Source organism: Drosophila navojoa, chromosome X (genome assembly GCF_054131105.1).
Source record: "Drosophila navojoa isolate 15081-1374.11 chromosome X, UAZ_NAV_1.0, whole genome shotgun sequence".
In the NCBI taxonomy this organism is placed as follows: domain Eukaryota; kingdom Metazoa; phylum Arthropoda; class Insecta; order Diptera; family Drosophilidae; genus Drosophila; species Drosophila navojoa.
Genome location: NC_142895.1, coordinates 24978974 through 24999504, shown reverse-complemented (window position 1 = coordinate 24999504; position 20531 = coordinate 24978974). Strand labels below are relative to the sequence as shown.

At 42.4% G+C, this 20531-nt stretch overlaps 1 protein-coding gene and 1 long non-coding RNA gene across 3 annotated transcripts in view; both read right to left on the bottom strand.

Moving 5' to 3' along the window:
• Positions 1-20531, bottom strand: part of nAChRalpha3 (nicotinic Acetylcholine Receptor alpha3) — a 124604-nt gene that overhangs the window by 50857 nt on the left and 53216 nt on the right. For both annotated transcript variants that reach the window (XM_089263944.1, XM_089263945.1), the window contains exon 3: positions 13326-14102. In XM_089263944.1, the coding sequence (XP_089120070.1) occupies positions 13326-13380 (55 nt within the window). In that variant the 5' untranslated portion in view covers positions 13381-14102. The remainder of the gene's footprint in view (positions 1-13325; positions 14103-20531) is intronic.
• LOC149090744 (uncharacterized) lies at positions 19034-20073 on the bottom strand. The gene is made up of 2 exons (XR_016197403.1): positions 19866-20073; positions 19034-19804 (listed from the first exon to the last, which is right to left on the bottom strand). It is a non-coding gene; the product is annotated as an uncharacterized LOC149090744 (long non-coding RNA).

Here is a 20531-nt window from a genome sequence, read left to right as displayed (position 1 = left end):
GACATACCCTCAAGCCAGTAAATTGGCCAATGGGGTATAATAACTATGTACTACAACTGAATTGAATGTAATTGATATCTGCCGACTATGAAGTGCATTCGCAAGAGACACAAGTTTGCAGGCTTTGGGTAAAATAGAAAATTCATATATAAACTTAGTATTTGTATCGTACTTGCATTAAATAAATATCTCAACTTAGCAATTATCCTCAACGATGCTTCGAAAATCTCAGGCCAATAGCAATTAGAGGTGAAAGGCTATCGACAGTGAGTAGAGATATTTAATAAATATTTATAGTGATGATAGTTAGCTTAGAGCAATTAATTACGATGAAATCGAGAGCGCCGATTGCAATTGAAATGCCGGCTTTAGTCAGGATAGATATCGATAGCGAGTAGAGATATTTAACAATAGTCGATAGTGACGATAGTTATGCAGCAGCTTACAATTACGATGAAAGGTATTTTAAAACCAATCGATAGACACGAGAGCAATTGAATATCCATCTTTAGCGAAAGAGAAAATAAACAATAAGAATTTTGTGTGCGCATTATTTCATCTACAAACGTGTTGACTCAACGCTAGCTGCAGGGTACGCTGAATTCGAGCACGTCGAGCCAGTGGCGTGATTTTGAAACAAGTGCCAGTAGTGCTGGTGGTGCAGGCGGTGCTGGCGATGCGAGTGGCGTGCTTATGAGTTCATGAAATGCTCCTTGAATATGCATGAGCCCCTAAGGGACGACGAGTGCAGCAGCCCCAGCATCAGCGCCAGCCGCATTTGTTGGCTGCGAGTTGAGAGGGAGGAGAGGCGAGTAGCGGGTAGCGGGTAGCCTGTGGCTATGCCTGGCAAGGATTTTTGGTGAAAGGAAGAGACGGCTGCTGCTTGGCGCAAAATGAGTAGAGATTAAATTAAATTAAATTATAGAAACCGCCACGTTAGGGCCAAGCTGTGTAATGTAACTGTCTGCGCGCAGCACCTCTAGTAATAAAGCCAACTGCTCCCACCCCAGCGCTCCACAACTGTTATAATCCATTTAGAGTCTCGGTTGAAGTTTGGCTAGCTTTGGCCAAAGATTCGCTCATAATTTTGCGGACAGTGCTGCTCCTGCTCCTGCTCCTGCTGCTCCTGCTGCTGCTGCTGTGGCTGCTGCTGTTGCTGCTGTCATCAAATTATGCATGGGTTAAAACAACAAAGGGCGACCTGGCAGTGGCTAGGAATGCAGCGCCGCAGGATACCTAGCCCGGCGGCTCCGCGTATGGTCGACTCTGTGCCCTGCATAAGTGCTGCTTGGTGGCGGCCAGCCGTGTTTGTGTAACATGAAAAATGCATGCTGCCAGGATTGCATCCGAGCGTGGAGACGCGGGACGCGCGGGCGTGTGTCGAGGGCATGACAACTCGTTGCATTTGCACACTTGCAACTGGCGACACACTTGCCACAGTGCTTAGGCGAAAATGGCGTAAGCCCAGCCTAAAAGCAGTCAAAACATATTTCAGCTGCAATCAGAGAGCGAGCGAGCGACTCTGTGTGTGTGTGTGTGTGTGTGCTTGGCTGAACTGTGTAAAAGAAAGAAAGAAAAGAAAAAACTAAATAAATAAGCAGACAGCGTGCAAGCTAAAAGGAAACTCAACTTGAAGATAAATGCAAATTTCAGTTGCACTCAAAAGCAGCGCTGCCAGCGCCGCCGTCGCCGTCGCAGTTTTTGTCATTTCCGTTGCAGCGCTTGCTGGCTGCATCATATATTTTCGCTCTGCTTGAAGGCAAGTCGAGTATATTTGGCTTTTGCATTTGTTGTCAGACGATTTGACTTTTCAATTGAGGCAACTTTTTGCCTCGATCGAAAAGTGGAAAAACTTGTCTGCGAGCTTTTAAAGGCTGAGCGTTTGCTGTTAATTTTTGTGGGCATGGGCGCGAGCATCCGTCAGTCGCTTATGGCCGACTGCTGCAGGAAAACGGGTCTCTTTTTGCCTCTTTTCTCTGCTACTTTTTGTTTTTGTCAAGAGCTGTCTTCCTTTTGCGGTTAGTCATACTTCCTCTGGCTGGCATTGCGATTCTATTGCCGGGTCTTAAAATTGTCCAAATGGCTGCGCCGGCAGCGGGCGTGGCTTGGCGTGGCGTGGCGTGGCGTGGCGCCCGGGCTCATTTGGCCGACCAGTGGAGGCAGCAGCGACAAAAACAGACAACAGCTTCATTTATCAAAACGCACTGGCCGCGTCGCATCGTCAGTTGTCCTGCCAGCCAACCCCTCCACAGCCCCACAGCCGGCTGTCCACGGCCCCAGCGCAGCCCCAAAGCGGCGCATAACCTAATTTTATGCCAGGCCGAGCCGCCCAAATGGCAGTGGGGCCAGCGAGTGGGCCACTGGCGGTTAAAGTGTTTGGCTGCCTGGCCGCTGCAGCTGCAACTGCAGCTGGCAAACATGCAACAATTCGCGCACAATGTTGCATGCGAGTTAAAGCCAAATGCGAAAGACCAAATGCCAAATGCCAAATGCCAAATACCAAATACCAAATTCCAAATACACCAAAATAAAACACAATTGCTTTCCAAATGTTACTCCAAATGTAATTTGCACTGGCCAAACAAACAAAACTAATCTAATTTCACACACACACACACATACACACACACACGCGGGCGCGTAGAGAATGAGATAGATTAGTAATACCCTAACTAATGCTGACCCTTAGCTAGGTAGCATCTGCAGCATGATCCAATATAGCTTACAATGATTTTATGTTATGAGGAAAAATAATTTAATTATGATATTTAATAATTCCGATTAAAAAAGACGTAAAAAGAATTTAATGGCTTTCAAGTATTTGGTTTAGTTAATGTTATAATAAATACATATTGTATATGATATCATATTATGAATATAAATATTATGCCAGGTTGAGCTGAATTTAGTGGGTTTCTTCCAAGAGTTTGCCAGCTGACTAGATTTACTTCTATATTGTATATTTTAGATATATTTATATATATTTATTATTTACTTGTATTCATATTGGATTACATATTTTACATTACTATAATTATAATTGATACTATATATATGGACTATATGGTAATGCTTCGGAAACTCAAACCAAATATCAGTTTAGCTCATCATAAAAAAATACTACGATATCAGGTTGAGTTTTTCGATGACCAGCTTAAAAAAAGATTTTGATAGCTCAAAACAAATGATATTGATGGCTTTTCTAATCTCTAATAATCTAATAATCTCAAAATCGAGTTATCAAAATAACATGATATCATGATAACAAATGGGCCAAGATCTTAAGGCAATACAAAATCTTATAATATATGAGAATAATAGAATATTATAATATGTATATATCACAGTGCGTAGTATTCGTGTACAGTTCATAAAGTGGAAATATCATGATATCATATTATGATGTCATATGAAAATCATCTCAATCCAATCCAATCTATAACCTCTTTATTATTTTGATATCTTGATACCATGATACTATATATCTTATCATGATATTTTCATATGATGTCTTATTATCGAATCAAGTTCAACCAAAAATATCTGCAGGCTTTCACCTATGACTCAATCAGACTTTAGCTTAAGGAATACATTCGTTATGATGATGAATATTCCAGAGGAGAGGGATAACGGTTTATGCAGTATATAAATGAATTGCATTTACCTGCAATATATGAATATGTATGCCTGTAATAAATTATAATAAAATACTTTTGAAATAATAATAATTTACTAGCTTCGACGGCAGTAAATCAATGCGGAGCAGACGAACGAGTTGTCGCAATGAACCGGGAAATAAATAAATTGATAACGAAAAGAAGGTTGAAATAGAAGACGCTTCAAGCGAAGCTGGACAATTAGGTAATCTCCAATTGCTGGAGCTTTGTTCGAGTGTCAGCCTCGATTATGGAGCTAATTGCCAGGAGGATGGACTATGCAATGAAGCGAAGCCAATATGTGTATGTGTGTATGTACACACACACACATACAGATATCAGAGGTCAATTGGCTGGCCGTCTAATGACTTTCAGCAGTCAGCGTTCAGGCCAACTTATTGGCGGCTCAGAGGCCAAAGGAGTGCCCGGGCACTTATTGTATATCAAAGAGCATTCGTGCATTCCAGCTTGACTCGATTCAATCTGCCAGCGGCAGAAGCGGGCCGCCGCATGGCAGTAAATAACATACAAATCGAATTGAATCTCTCTCCCTCTCTCTCACACACGCACACACACACGCACACACACTCGCACACACTCGTTTCAATGCATTTTCATTTGTGTAATTACATTGGCGCATTTTCAAACAACAATTAGCGCGTGTTGGCAACTCTGGCTGTGGTACGCGACTCGCGTTTACAAAACGGCGCAAAACTTTTCAACAGAGGTCAGAGAGCCAACAGTGGGCAGGGAACTGGGAGCTGGGAGCTGTAACTGGGGCTGCAGGTGGCAGGCTGTAGCAACATCATCAATCATGCATTTGAAAAGTTTATTAAAGAGAGTGCGAGAATGTGGTGGCATTCAGAGAGAAGGAGCAGGCGAAAGAGTAAGAGTCAGAGTGCGAGCGGGAGAGGGAGAGGGAGAGGTGGAGAGCCAAAGAGGGAGTTGTCAGAGTACTTAAGCGCTAAAAGTTTTCAATAGCTTTTGCGTTCGCTGGCTAACAAACTAAGTCGGGTAAATGTTGAAGCAAAGTTTATGCAACTGCACACACTCACACTCACACACACTGGCACACACACACACTCTGGCAGCAACATCAATTCAAATTTGGCCGTGAAAGTCGACAGCGACGACATCGCTGATCACATTTCAATGACACAAGTAGGCCGGCGATTGGGGAGTGCAGAGGAGCAGAGGCTTCGAGTGCAGCAGCAGAGCCGGAGGACAGAGAGTGAGAGAGAGAGAGAGAGGGAGAGAGTGGCCCCCAATCCTAGCCCCCTTGTGGTTGCATGCACGAATGGCTCCCTCTCGCTCCCTCGCTCGCTCCTGCTCTTGACTCTGGCTGCTGTGCAAAGTTTTTGCATTGACTTTGTCGACGATTTTCACTTTCGCCTTAGGAACTCGCCAGCCCGAGTTTTGCGTGTGGAAATTTTAATTCATTTCCCTTAATAATGGCAGAGGTGACGAGCAGAGCTGCTCTTTCGTCTTGATTTAGTGAGGCGTTGCATAAATAATACAAGATTAAATGAGACGTGAGATACTCAGCAAGATGGAGGCTATACATATACAAAAGATGTTCCACAGCATGAGAATTTCCTTTTATATCGCATTCCTGAGTTCTTTCATAAAGCAGACAAAATAAGATTCCATAAAATGTTTAGGATAAAATCTAGAGGAGCTGGGATAACTTCTTTAAAAAGATTGAGGTTAGACTCAAAGATAATTTATATTTTGAGAGATATGGTAAATCATCTTTTAGTACTTTAAGGTTAGAGACTGAAATACTTATAGACTTTAACTGTAACCTTGTCTTCTAGAAGGACCATCAAATTTCCTTTAAGTCTTTTTCTTAGATCCATAGACTCTAATCTTAAAATACTTTTCCTTCTGGTAGAACTAATAAATATTCTTTTAGTAGACTAAATATTAATTCTTGAGATCTAGGCGAAGTATTAAAGCGTCTTGAGATGCTTGAGATCTAGGCGAAGGACTGAGGCATCTTTGATTTGTCTTACGAGACTAATCATCACACAATACTAAGACAAGAAAGAGTAGGAGAAGCTTAAGTCTGAGTCAAATCGCGGCGTATCTCGTAGTCTACATGCATCGAATAGACATCGCTGGCCACTTAGTTCTCGAAAGTACGCTTCCTTCCCTCCGTTCGCCCGTTTGGCACTTCATAGCGAGCACATAGTAAAGTTAACGCAAATGCTTCGATTGTTGGGCATTGTGGTTAGAGCATTGCCATGTTGTGCCATAAAGTTAGGTGGCACGTTGCAAGTGCGTTTATCTCTATGTTTCTATCTGGCTCTTTCTCTCGCCCTCTCCCTCTCCCTCTCCCTCTCTCGCTCACTTTTTGCGAGTTGCCTCTAGTGTTGCTGCTGCTGCGCTCATGAATCATGCCAAAAATTGCGGCGTCGCGACGCAAGCGACCCAAATTCTGATGCTTGCTGCACTTGAAGCGAGCAGACGACAATGACAACAACAACAACAACAACAGCAGCAGCAGCAGCAGCAGCAGCAACATCGATGTTGGCCATGAAGACAACGCTGCAGACATTGCAGACTTCGACTTGGACTTCGACTGCAACAGCGACTGCGACGACGACTGCGACTGCGACTGCGACAGCGACAGCGACTGCAATGAATTTGTCGCACTGCCACTGTGCTACAAAAGTGGGCGTGCTGGTGCTTTTCGCCGCTCGAGTCTGTGGCACGCCCCGTTTTGCAAGTGGCGTCGTCGTCGTGGCACTTCACTTTTCTATATTAGCGCCACGTAAGTGCAGCCGCAGGGCGTGGCAATTGCATTACAAATGGACGAGGGGGAGCTGAGTGCGCAAATTACACCATATCCCACGGCCACCCACAGCACACACACACACACCCACATGCACAGAGAAGAAATGAAATACAGCGACAGCGAATGAGAGTGTATACGAATCAAACATACGCTACAATTGACAGGCGGGATAAATGGGTGAATGCTGAAGGACCTCAGAGTTATTATCTTGGATTCAGGGCAGTCTGTCTTGGGGAATAATCGTATTACTAGGTACAAGGGACAATCCAGTAGACTTTATCTAGTGAAATTTTTATATTTATGCAACTTCCTTAGGTTTCGAATTGAGCTTACTTATTTTTTCTTTATTGGAAATTAACTATTGGATAGCTTCATCCATCTACTTGATATATGTATGTATTCTGGGTGTACTAAAGTTGCTAAACATTGGAATTATGATTTCAATTAGAATTCTAAAATGATTTCCATGAAAGCTCTAGCTGAGATCTTCTATAAGATTTAAAATAAAATATAAAATTTAATGCAATAAATTTTAGCTTCATTGATAGATTTATTTGATATAACTTGAGACTGCGGTAATCCTAATCAAGTCTGAGCTTATATGCATTTAGATATTATATATAAATTATACATATATATTATATATTTAAAAAGCTAGCCGATAAATATATAATAAAATATATACAATAATATTAAAAACTAAACAATTAACTTCATATATGTTAAAGCACAAATATTTTTTTTAAATTTAAATTTAAATGAATTTCATAGATTACAAATTATAATATATATATATATATATATGTATATATATATATATTTTTTTTTTTTCTTTTTAAATATATAATATAATAATAATAATAATAATAATAATAATAATAATAATAATAATAATAATAATAATAATAATAATAATAATAATAATAATAATAATAATAATAATAATAATTTCTAAAACTTACAAATAGCCATATATAGCATATGTATATTCAAGCGTAAGTCTAGACTCTATATGCATTATTATAAAATATTTGAGATATAATATTTAATCTAAAAAAAAATTTCTTTTTTAAATAATAATTTGCGAAAGTTCAGACTTTGATTTCGAAACATTTTGCAAGCTCATCTATTGATTATCTATTTCTAAAGAAAGTCACGTTAGTTCTTCAAACACATTTATACATATTACACATACATACACACACTTCCATCAAAGTGCTTTGATTCTGCTTTTCCAAATGATATACTCGTAATCATAGAATTCTCAACTGGCTAAAGTTGGGCAAGTCTAGGAGAAATGAGGACGATGATGATTGATCTGTAAGGCGTGTTTTTCTTATAAATGAACTGGGCAAATCGTATTGAGCAAATCAAACTTGTTGTTGTCTCTGCACTAAGGAGCTGTCTCTGATCTCTGGCTCTTGTCTAAATTCCGCTTCAGTATGTGCTTTGAATTCCAACTGACTTTTGTCTGGGTTATGTCAAAGCATAAGTAAGAAGCTCTTGTTGTGCAGTGTAGCCATTGAAAGAAAGAAAAAGCGAAGAAGAAAAACGTCGCCAGCGGCAGTGGAAAATTGCTCTGAGTTGTCGTCTGGCTGCTGATGCTGATGCTGTTAAGGGCGTTACTTGCATCTCCTCACCTAGAAACTGCACTCCCTACAGCTGTATATGTGTGTGTGTGTGTCTCTCTCTCACACTCGTTCTCTCTGTTATGTGTGTGTGTGTGTGTGCTCGTTTAATGGCCACAAAGCGGAAACTGGAGCGTGGCAACTGACGGCGACGTTGTAAAAATTGCTGCAGTTGTTGCTGCTGCATTAGCAGCCATTTGCAGCAGCTATTGATGCGTCCTGCTCCCGCCCTGTCGCCCGCCCTCTCCCTCTGCTTGTATAGCGTGCTTTAGTGCTATTTATTTATGTTTGCTGCGGTGTCTGCCGGCCAGCCGAAATGATGACATGAAAAATTGTGCTGCCTGCCTTTGGGCGCTGCTGCTGAGATTTCGATTGCCAGCCCGAAGATGCGAAGCAGCAGAAGCAGAAACAGAAGGAGGAGGAGGAGGAGCCGAGTGGAGCGGAGCTTTTCATGTGCTTCATGAATTTATGGCTTTTTAAATCGAAAGAAATTCGTTCGCCAGCCTCACTCACCAAATGTGCCAAAGTGGGTGAGACGCACCACATCGAATGCTAATATGAAACCAACTACAACACCAGCAGCAACAACAACAACAACAACAACAACAGCAACACATATCAACATGAATGTTAAGTGCTCAAATGCTGCTCTGTTCACACATATGCTCTGAAACTAAAGTTGAGGCCATTTCATCAGCCGTCCAGCCCTGTAGGCTGTAAATCTGTGACCATGGCTGACTGACTGATTGATAGATGATTGACGCACAGCCGGATTGCTTACCGAGCATAGCTGCTAAGCGCTATCTCTGGGCCTACAGCCGGGCTAGGCTAAAGTTGGCCGCTGCACAGTGACCGAACGCAGTCAGCTGCATGGAAAACTCAGAATAGATAGGGTTCAAATCTAGCAATGATTTCCCCGATTTCCTATTTTCAATAGGTTCTGGGTATAAACGATCTTTTGTATCTAAGATGTAAGATCTCTCTCTATTTAAGATCTACCCTAATGTGATTGATAGCGTCAGTTCTTTCTTTTCTTTCACATTGGAGAGGAGGAGGCAAGATAGAAGAAGATCTTGCCTCTTTTAAAAAATAAGAGATTGAAGAGATCCCCTTCACATTTGTGGTTGTCTTTTCTCATGTATTCATGTATTACTGTTCCCTTTCTCTTTTCCATTTCATTTTTCCTTCTTTCTCTCTTATTTTTGTTACTTCTGCTTTCTCCAGTTTTATTCTTTATTTCCCCACCTCTATTCCTCCTCTACTAAGTTTTCTTCCCTTCCCTTGTATTCTCTATCTGTATTTCTATTATGTTTTCTTTCCTTTTCTGCACTTTTACTTTCTTGCTTAACATTTCTTCTCTTTTGTTTTATTCCCTACTTCTTTCCTCTCTCATGATAATATATTTTTCTATATTCAGCGAAACGAATCAACTGCATTTTCCGTTCTCGGGCAAAAATGAAACAAAGAGGTAGAGCTACGAGTGCAAACGCACATATTCAAGATTTATGAAGACTTTTGCATTTTTATTTACGATGCGAGAACAAGCAAACAGGCAGACGTAAGCTGGGGCGCATGTACATAAATTCGCGTTAGCCCCAGGTCCTGCGGCTCCTTTTTGGCTGGCCTCAAGGCGAGGGATTGCCTTTAATTGCAGTCCAGCTCCAGCTCGGCTTCAGCTTGTGTTTCAGTTTCAGTTTTAGTCGTAGGTCTGGGCTGGGGCTCGGGTTTGGGGTCTGGGGTCGGGCCTGGGCTTGGGGTTAGGGTTTGCTGTCGGCTGCAGATTCGGTTTCAGTTGTCCTCTCGCAGCTAGCCACAAATGTTGCCGCGCCATTAAGCGCAACGCTGGCAGCGACGCCAGCAGCGCCTGCGGTGTCAACTGCGATGCTGGCCTTGGCGACGCGACGCTCATAAAAAAGGAAAAAAGAAAAGCGAAAAACGAAAAACGAAAAAAAATCAAATCGACGACACGCACAGAGTGGGTGGCGACGTCCGACAACTGAGCCGGGGTCAATGTGTGCGTGTGTGTGTGTGGGCGTGGGCGTGGCTGCCTTGTGCTAGTTTCCGTCTGTGCAGGCAGACAACATGTTAGCTTGGCACAGCTGCGGCCTCATTTCATGGATGCTGCTAAATACTAATGCTGGCAAGGCGACCAAGTCCGAGTCCGAGTCCGAGTCCGAGTCCGAGTCCGAGTCCGAGTCCGAGTACGGGTCCGAGTACGGTTCCGAGTCCGAGTCCGCGTCGGACTCTGTCCAAAATCGAGTCGGAGGCGTGTCGTTTGTGTCTGCCCGTCGTCTGTCTCTATATATCCTGCTGTTAGCTGGCATTGTCCTTGCTGCTGCTGCTGCAGGCAGCGCTCGGCGCTCGGCGCTCGACGCTCGTCGCTTGGCGAACTGCGAGCTGTTAGCTCTTGGCTGTTAGTTGGCCACGTCCAACGCCCAAAACTCGATTTCATTTGCACTTTCCATTTCGTATGCGTCCAGACAACATGTCTCCTAATCTGCCAATGCCCTGCATCCACTCCACTCGGACCGCCTGGCTCTCGCGCCCGCCCTCGCCCTCGCCCTCGCCCTCGGCCATCTCAAGTGCCAAATAATATGTGAATAAGCGCGTGTGCGTGCGTCGAATAACAATCGACAGGAGCCAAGGGAAACGGGCACTCGTATGCGCATTCATGTTTATAAAAGAATGATTATCATCGCCGGAGATTTGTTTTCTCCGCCCCGACATTTCCTATTCTCCTTTGTATTATTGATGGCATTTTGATGTCACAGTGATGAGAAGATGTTTGATATGTGATCTTATGGATCCTCTAAGTGGCGAGTCCATTGAAAATGGGAAAATGGGAAAGTGGGGTATCATGTTATTGTGGAAACGTATGTAACACACAGAAGCAGAAGGAGAGGTAGAAACCTAAGATATATTCTTGATCAGAGCGATGAGCTGAGTGGATCTAGCCATGTCTGTCTGTCAATCTGTCCGCTGACATGTATATTCATGCACACTATACGTAATAAAAATGTTTCATATTTTCTCGTAACTGATCCCGTTTCATTTTTATCGATAATAATCGATATTGAACCTTATTTCTTAGAACAATTGATATCGTAGTATTATACTATTTAATGATTATATTAAATGTATCGATATAAGTATAAGGCTTGATGACTTTCATATACCAGACTTTCATATGAAGACTTGCAATACTTTTTGCATAGGAGGCTTATAATATAGTAATAAATATATAATAAAATAGAACGACTAATTGGCATGACTATCAAATCAATGAGAATGCAGCTTCCACAATTATCATTCCTCAAGTTAATTTGCCAAAAATGAGACTTAGAAATTATTTAGAGAGAGAAACAAAAAGCTCAAAATAGAATTGTCTTTTAGGTATAGCTCTATCTCTAAAGTTTGTAAACGTGAATTCGATTAAATAATGATTTTAGTTCCAAGCAGGGGTGTAGCGAGGCTGACGATAATGGGGGAATGATAGCCCCACTAACTAATCCACTAAATTCGATTGACCCTATTGTAATGTGTGGACTATGTAAATAGAAAATGAACATCCAAAAGTTATATCACACTATATACCCAATCGCGATTCAAACAATCAAGATATGACGAAGTCAACATAAACTTGTATTGCCCATCAATCTACTCTTCTACAAGCATAAGTTTCAAACTGCACTAAGTTGTTCTCTTCCTCTTCGTAAATGACAAATTAGCAATTCGAAAGTAGAGGGAATACTAATTGTCGATTGATGCCGTTACCACGTCAATCAGCTCTACTGCCCAGCATAAGGCACACCAGAGCATTGAATCAGAGAGTAGTTACAGTAGTTGACTCAAACTGAAAACCGAAACAGAAATTATTTCAGTATGGGCTTCCGAAATGAAATGAATATAAAGTGGCTTAGCCAAGGCTAATAATGATATAAAGGCAATCAAAATATAAACAACTTAGAGCAGTATATTTATCTTAAGTACAATGAGATATATACTTATCTATCCAAGTACAATACTATGAGATATATACTCTTCGATCTTAAGTACAATGAGACATATATTTTTCTACCTCAAGTACTATGAGACACATATATACTCTTCTAGTACTCTGCTCAACTACTATAAGATATATACTCCTCTATCCAAGTACTATAATAAATGTACTCTTCTGATATATAAATGTACGCAACTGATATGACTATATGCTCTTTTATCTCAACTTTGATGAGATATATAATATTCTATACAAGTACTATGAGACATGTACTCTTCTATCTCAAGTAGTATGATATATATACTGTAAGATTTGTACTCTTTTATCTTTAGTACAATACAAAGATACAAGATACAACTTTTTCTATCTATATCTATGGGATACATTTATACTCTTCTAGTACCCTTCTCAACTACTATGAGATATATACTTCTCTGTCTAAGTGCTATGAGAAATGTACTCTTCTACCTTAAGTACTATGAGATATATGTATATTCTTTTATCTCAACTAATATGACTATTTGCTCTTCTATCCCAACTACAATGAGATATATACCCTTATTTCTCAAGTAGTATGATATATAATATAAATTGTTAATATCTTTTACTCAATGAAGACGTGGAAAATAAACAAATTCCATATCTACATTTGTTTGTCATCAATCAAGTTTTGTTGGATAATGGTTTCTATTTCTAGTTCCGCCTGAGTTTCTCGATAATTTTGAAATATTTTCGCATCGTGAACGAGTATTTTGCAGTCGATTGCAGCCGCCCGACTGCTGTGGGCCGTGACTACTTGCTTTGTAGGTTAGTAGGTTCAGCTTCAGGTTGCTGGCATAAAGGCCCAGTGAAGGCGAGTGCCCCAATGCGACCCGCCTGCGCTCGCCCGCCCGCCTGGTGGTGGTGGTGGTGCTGGTGGTGGGGGGCCGTGAAGATACCAACTTGAATCACTCGAGTGGCTGAATGGACAGCCCCCGAAATGAAACGAGAATGTTTCCAGAGCAATGTCAGGCGATTGTTTTTGTTGCGCTTCGCTTCGAGTGCTTTGCCTTTGGCTTTGTTTGCGTTAGCACTCGAGCCATTCGAGCTATTCGAGGGGGTCGAATTTTTGGTATTGGGTCGAGGCTTGCTCTCACTGTTGCCATCGTCAAGAGGCGACAGATGAGGCAGAGGCGTGGTCGCTGTCCGTGTCGGGGGGGACAGGGGCGAGTTAATAAATACGAGTATGCGGCACTTACTTGATATAAATGAAAGCACAAGAATCATATCTATGGTCACTTGAAACCACTTCATCTCATTTCCCTCTGCGCGCTGGTGTCGAGGGCGTTCTGGGGCGTGGCAGCGACCTTGTTGTTGCTGCTGTTACAGTTGTGAACAGAGCTGGTTAATAATGTTGTGTGTTATTGTTGTTGCAGTTGTTGTTGTTGCAGTTGTTGCAGTTGTTGTTGTTGCATTTGTTCTCTGTTGCAAACTTCTCTGTCTCGATTTGGTTGTTGTTTTTGTGCGTTACATGCATTTCAGTTGTTGTTGTTGTTGTTGTTTATTTGGCAGCATTTATTTACATGTTTATTAGAACTCATTTTCCATTGTCACATATTGTTCAACGATTTACTGGGTTTATGCCCATTGTGCATTGTTTTAGCTTTCAGTTGTTGTCGATAAATTTATATAATTAAATTAGTTGCATATTCGTTTGTTTGTATATATGTGTGTATATCTATTAATTCACTACAACATATACATATACATATACATATGTATGTACTATATATACTAGACTTTTGTTATTATTTATTCCGTGTATATATATCTTGTAAATACATATATTTGTTTCTTGGCAGTATTCGATTAAAATTCTTTAAATGGGATTTCGCTTTTTCTGCTGCTGCAGCTGTTGTTGTTGTTGCTGCTGTTGCTGTTGTTGCTGCTTCTCCTGTTGATGCCCGCCGTCCTGGCCTCTGTTTCATCCTCTGCCGGGCCTTTCTGGCTTTGTTGCTATCAACTTTTTACCAGCTCTGCAAATGAGTAGAAATCAAATTAATTAGTGCTATATAATCGTTGCTTGTTATTAAGAATATTTCACTCATTGTTGTTCGAGACGAACGAATTTCACAAGAATTAACGAGATTTGCCCATAAAAGGTCCGCATAAAATTCAAAATATAGCAAAGCGCTGATCCAGGTCGACTGCCGAATACCCTGCCAGCGGAATACCCGATACAACTAGAGCTGCCACAAGCTTGCCTCGTCTCACCTCAGCCACTTGTCGCTTCGACTCTGGCAGAGCATTCCAAGAACTTTTTGTTTATTCATTTGCCTTTCCCTTCCTTTCCATTCCTTTCCTTTCCCATTTTTTTTTGGGTATTGTTGCTGCAAAAGTTTGTGAAAATTTCAAATGAGCTGCTTTCGGGCATCACTTGGATATCCCCTTTGGTTGGCATACCCTGCCCTGCCTAGGCTACAATAGCACCTTGACGGATCAAACAGAAGCCGAGCTATACTAAGTCATTCGGGTGAATTGTGAGAGCGAACTCAACTAGACGTACGATATATAAGTAAGAGTAAAATATATATCTAAGACATTACAAAGGGTTGTGGGGTGTATGGAACATCTATTGTATAGAAAAATATTCTAATATCCGTTTCACTTTTCTTTCACTTGAAATCGAGTCAGAGATGCCTTTGTCCATCTGTCTGTTTGTTCACCTGTCCAGCTGTCCACCTGTCCAGCTGTCTAGCTGTCTAAGCTGCCTTCTTATGCAAACTAGTCTCTGGAATTGTAAATTTTTGGACAGCCCTCACGCCACTCTGATGGGATAGTCTGGTTAAGGGTATTTCGGCATTCGTTTGAGCCAAATAATCTTTCCCTCTTGTCCTTTGTTCGTCTAGTTGTTCAACATTTTCTTATGCAAATTCATTTTAATTATCATTTTGCGTTTTGCGTTTCTTTTGGGCACAAATTGAATTGTTTGGCGACAGCACTGAACAACAACAGCAACAACAACAACAAAAATACAAAAACAAAGAAGAGAAAAACAAATTAAAAATATAAGAATAAATATATTAAAAAATGAAAAATTGTTCCAGGCTCATAAACATTTTGTGAATTTCAATTTGTTTACGTGGCTCAAAGGCGCTTTTGGGCTTATGCTCGGGTTTTCTCTTTTCGAAAACCCCCTCCCGCTTGGCAGTGACATGCGGGCCGTCAGCTCACCTTGGCCATTGTTACGCATAATTTAATTTATAATTCGGGGCTGAGCGTGCGCTAATCCCCCGGACTTAATTGCCCTTTGATATAGCCTAGATGAAAATGACTGTCCGTCCCGGCGCTGAGCCGCATGAAATGTTCATTTGGCTGGATATTTCACATCATTTACACAAGATTTACGGGTGACTAGTGGGCAGGGAAAGCCGGAGCCGCTCTTAACGTGATCTTAATTGCCGCTTAAAGAGTCGATCAACGTGGCCAGCGTTGCCACACTGTTTAACAATTGAATTATCGCCAGAGCGCTTAAAGTTGCCTCAGCACCGCCCCGCCCCCCCACGGGCAGCTGCCGTGAAATGAGCATTGGAGGCGTGAAAAGCATTTCGGAAGTAATTTGGGAAAATGTCATGCATGCAACGTGGCGCTGTCGTCGGAAAACGCGACCCCGCTGCCAGACCAGTCAATGCTGCCAAAGCACCGGCCCTCCCTCCACGAGCTGTCAAATATTTAAAAGAAGCCCCACAGTGGCCTGCAGCCAGCTAGGCAGCTAGGCAGCAAGGCAGCTAGGCAGGTGGCATGATGCGAGCTACGACGACACGTTTTTGATGCAACAAAAGATGCCAAGTGTCAATTTAAGCAGCCGTTGCCTAAAAAGAAAAATATCGTAAAAGGCCAGAGCGAGAGAGAGAGAGAGAGAGAGAGAGAGAGGGGGGGGGGGGGGGGAGACGCCAGCACGGGCAACTGTGCCCGTGGGCACCTTTTGCCTTACCTTAGCCTGCCTCTGTTCCTAGTTGCTATTCCCATTCTTAAGCTCATCTTCCAGCTCATTCTTGTTCGCATTGTCATTCCCGTTCCCGCTCACGTTCACGTTCATGTCCTCGTTCGTCAGTTCCCTTCCCATTCCCACTCCCACTACCCATCGCCATCCTGCTCAACGTGCTCGCCCTGGCACTTGAAGCAAAAAGCCAACGTTGACAGCGTTTAAGACGCTCGCTTGGGCATTGTCCTTGCGTGCCTGACTGGCTGCCTCAGAGGCTGGCTGGCTGACAGCGCAAGGCTTCGCTTTCGCTTGTCCTGACCTGTTCCTATCCTCGCCTGTTGTCTTTTCATATTAAATGCATTGCAAAAACACGAACAGAGACGAAAATTGAGAAAGCGAAAAATTCGATTTTTCGTCAACGGCGGCTGACAACTTCCGTTAGCAGCGCAACAATGAGAGCCACCCAGTCGTACTACAGTGAGCCCCCAGTGCCAGTCCCTGTCCCTGTCCCACTCCCACGCCCAGTGTCAGTCATTCAGCAGTCATGACAGCTCGCCCGCCCGCCCCCCTGCTACCCGGCAGGGCTTGGCCCGCAACCTTCCAGCCGACATCCTCTCAACCTTTGGCCCCCTCTCTCTTTGCGTCGCCGCTCATTATGAGCGCTCATTAGGCGGCGCTCGCGGCATGCCAGTCAAAGAGGCACGACCCCAACAGCAACAATGTATGAGCCGTTATAATGTTGTTGTAGTTGTTGTTGCTGCTGCTGCTGCTGCTGCTGGTGCCGTTTTTATTGTAGGCCATGAAACGTCGCGCCGCCTCGCGTTGGGCATAGCAATTTATTCATGCAACTTGCAGCGCTTAATATTTGATGAATCGCCGCTTTGGCGGTCAAAGTTTCATCCAGCTCGATCTATATTCATAAAAGACTTTTCACTGATTGGCTAATTGGTAATCAGCCGGCGAAGCAGATATTTTCCTTTAGGCTTTTGAGAACAACTTGATGAAAACCCATTTGCAATGCATTAAGAAAACATTCAGCAAACACAGATCTATTAGTCTGGGATTAAGACACTCGCATTTCGTATATTGCAGTTGATCTGAAAAGGACGTGCAATAGGTCTAGACACGTGCACGAGGATAAACTCAAGGCCACAGATTAAAGATAATTGATTTATTGAATCGTTTTTATTGGATCTGCATTTTAAATTGGAGTCGTATGAGAGCGAATAAGGAATGAAGAAAAGCTATATTGAAACTCAAGCGGTCTAGCATTGTTCTGATCTCTTTTTATCCCCAATCCGTAGAAATAAACTGTAGTCATATCCAAGTACAGTGAGTAATATTCGCTATATTTTATTCAAATTATCGAGAATTATCGAATGGGACTTTTTCGATTTATTGCGATTTTTTATTAAACGAGGTACGAATTATCGGGACTATCGGGACTCGACTGAATATTTATATATATGTTGGATTTTTATGCAAGGTGAAATACGCAACGTATTTCAAATACAACTTCCCTTTGACTGAGAACAAGACTTGAGGAAATTTACATATTGATGACATTTGCTTTGACACAAATAATATTCTTAATAATATAGATCTGAAATCACATTATATTATTATTATTGGCACGGGTCTTAAATGGCTTATGAACTAAATCGACATTGGAATCCCTCATGTATGCAGCTCAAAGTTAGTTTTCCCATTTTTCTGCTGTGCACGAGGCGAGAGAAAGTGACCTCTGGCATCTGAGCTGCTCTCAGTATTCCATTCGCTGGCGCTGCTGATTTAGCTATTATTACATGCATATTTTGTGTAATGAGTGCGATTAGCATTCTCAATGAAGTGGGGTTAACAATGTGCTCGGCATTTCTAGCTAGACAATTTCTGATGCTGCCTTTGTCGTTATTGCTGTTGTTGTTGTTGTTGTTGCGGGGGCATCAACAAAGCAACATTTCAAATTGAGCGTATTAGGAGCATGGCACACATAACCAACATGTTCAAATGACGCATCCTATTAGCATGCACCCACGCGACGCGAGCCGAGCGCGACGCTAGCGATCTCGATCGCGAGCGCGAGACCAGCGCAGCGCGAGCGCGAGGCTCGGACCCGAGCGCGAGCCGAAGCGCGAGCGCGAGCGCTAGGCGAGAGCGCGCCGAGCGCGATCGCATCTCTAATCGTCTATCGCTAGCGCCTATCTCGATCTCTCCTTCAGCTCAGCTATCTCTTCTCTATCTCGAGCGCGAGCGCGAGCTATCTCTATCATCTATCTCTACTCTCTCATCTCATCTCTATCTCTATCGCTAATCTCTATCTCTATCTCTATCTCTATCTCTATCTCTATCGCTATCATCTATCTCTATCTCTATCCTCTATCTCTATCTCTATCTCTATCTCTAATCTCTATCTCTATCTCTATCTCTATCTCTATCTCTATCTCTATCTCTATCCTCTTCTCTATCTCTATCTCTATCTCTAGCTCTCTCTATCTCTAGCTCTATCTCTATCTCTATCTCTATCTCTATCTCTATCTCTATCTCTATCTCTAATCTCTAGCTATATCTATCTCTATCTCTATCTCTATCTCTATCTCTATCTCTATCCGCTATCTCTATCTCTATCTCTATCTCTATCTCTATCTCTATCTCTTCTCTATCTCTATCTCTATCTCTATTCTTCTATCTCTATCTCTATCTCTATCTCTATCTCTATCTCTATCTCTATCTCTATCTCTATCTCTATCTCTATCTCTATCTCTATCTCTATCTCTATCTCTATCTCTATCTCTATTTCTATCTCTATCTCTATCTCTACAGATAGTTCTAGATTTTTATTATTAACTCTTCCGCTTGGCTCTGCTTTCCAAAGCCAGGGCCACGCCCCCTAGGGTGTTGTCCTTGCCGTTTGCCGTTTGGCGATTGCCATTTCGCTATGCGCCTCTTTAATGTTAGCCACTTTACTTTTTTCTTTCTCTCTCGTTTCTTTTTTTGCACTGTCGCATTTTTGCAGCATTATCCTTTCGGTTTTTGCTTTACGGTCGCTTTCGCTTCGCTTTTGGCTGCCATTTTGGCTCATTGTCTACTTATTTTGCAGCAGTTGGCTGCCTCTTCGATTGCCGTGCCACAGCCGTGTGTCCTCGCCCTCGCCCTCGCCCTAGCCCTCGCCCTCGCCGTCGGCCTCGCCCTCTTTTCGTGTGCCCTTGTGCGTGCGCCCCCGTGTGGCACGTTGTCCTTGTCAGCAGTTCGCAGCTCGCAGCTCGCAGCTCGCAGCAGTTGCCTTGCAATGTCTTCTGCATTTTTTTTTTTTGCGGCCTGCAATTCTCTCACAACGCACACGCAGACAATTTTGTGATAACTGCGTCTGGCAAGGCGACAACAACAACAACAACAACAACGATGACGACGACTACTGTGGCACTCTGGCATGTAGGTGACACGCGACCCAGCTGCCAGGTCGCCCACTAATACACCAGTGGTTCCCAGATCCTAGTGCCCTATTACCCATTGCTCAGCCCTATCTCCCCGTCTCAGTTATAGCCTTAGCCTGTCCGACTTCGCCAACGCCTTGGCAGTTGATTTCTGTCACAGCTGCTGCTGAAGCTGCCGGCGCTGCTCCTGCCACTCCTGCTGCTCCTGCCACTGCTGTGATTTGTGTGTTTCCTTGTCTGTCCCACATTTCTTTTCGCTTCTGTTGGGGGGTAGCTTTAAAATATATTGCTCATACGCACTGTGCGCCAGTTGCACCGCATTCTCGCATTTGGCCATAATGCTCTTGTATTTATAATGTTTATATACATACATACATACATACATATAAATATATATACATATCTGTACATAAGCCGTTGGATTGCCGGCATAATGCGGTCATATATCATGAGAAAACTCAACTCAACTCATCTCAACTCAAACTCAAACTGAAAGTGAAAACCGAATGTGAAACTATAATAAAATGATGAAAGCTTGCTTTTATACAATCGAATACCCACTGAAAAGGGACGAACACATATGGGTTGGGTTGGTTTGTAATTGACAGACTGCTAGGAAATGAGAACTAGATCCAATAGTTACATGGAATAAATATCATCATCAATCCAATCCAAATAATGATAAAAAATAAGTATTTTTAATTGTCAAATAGAACAAAATGTCATCAAAGTTAGGGAACCTTTGAAGAAGTCGATATATGTATAAATATATATGTATATCCCATGAATCGAGTTACCGAAATTTCTCTGTATCTGCCAGTTCTTTGACAATGTAATCGACGACTGGCTTCAATATCTAAAATAATATTAACTCAAGTTTAGCAATGCGTATGTTGAATTCTAGAAATTTCATTTAAGCTCCGAGCTTCTTTTCTCGCCATCCGTGCGTGCTTTTCAGGCCAAAACGTTGCGGAAGTCCACCCCCGATACATGATAGCCGGAAGCATCGAGCACGACTTTAAGGCGCCAGAAATTGCGGACAAAATCGA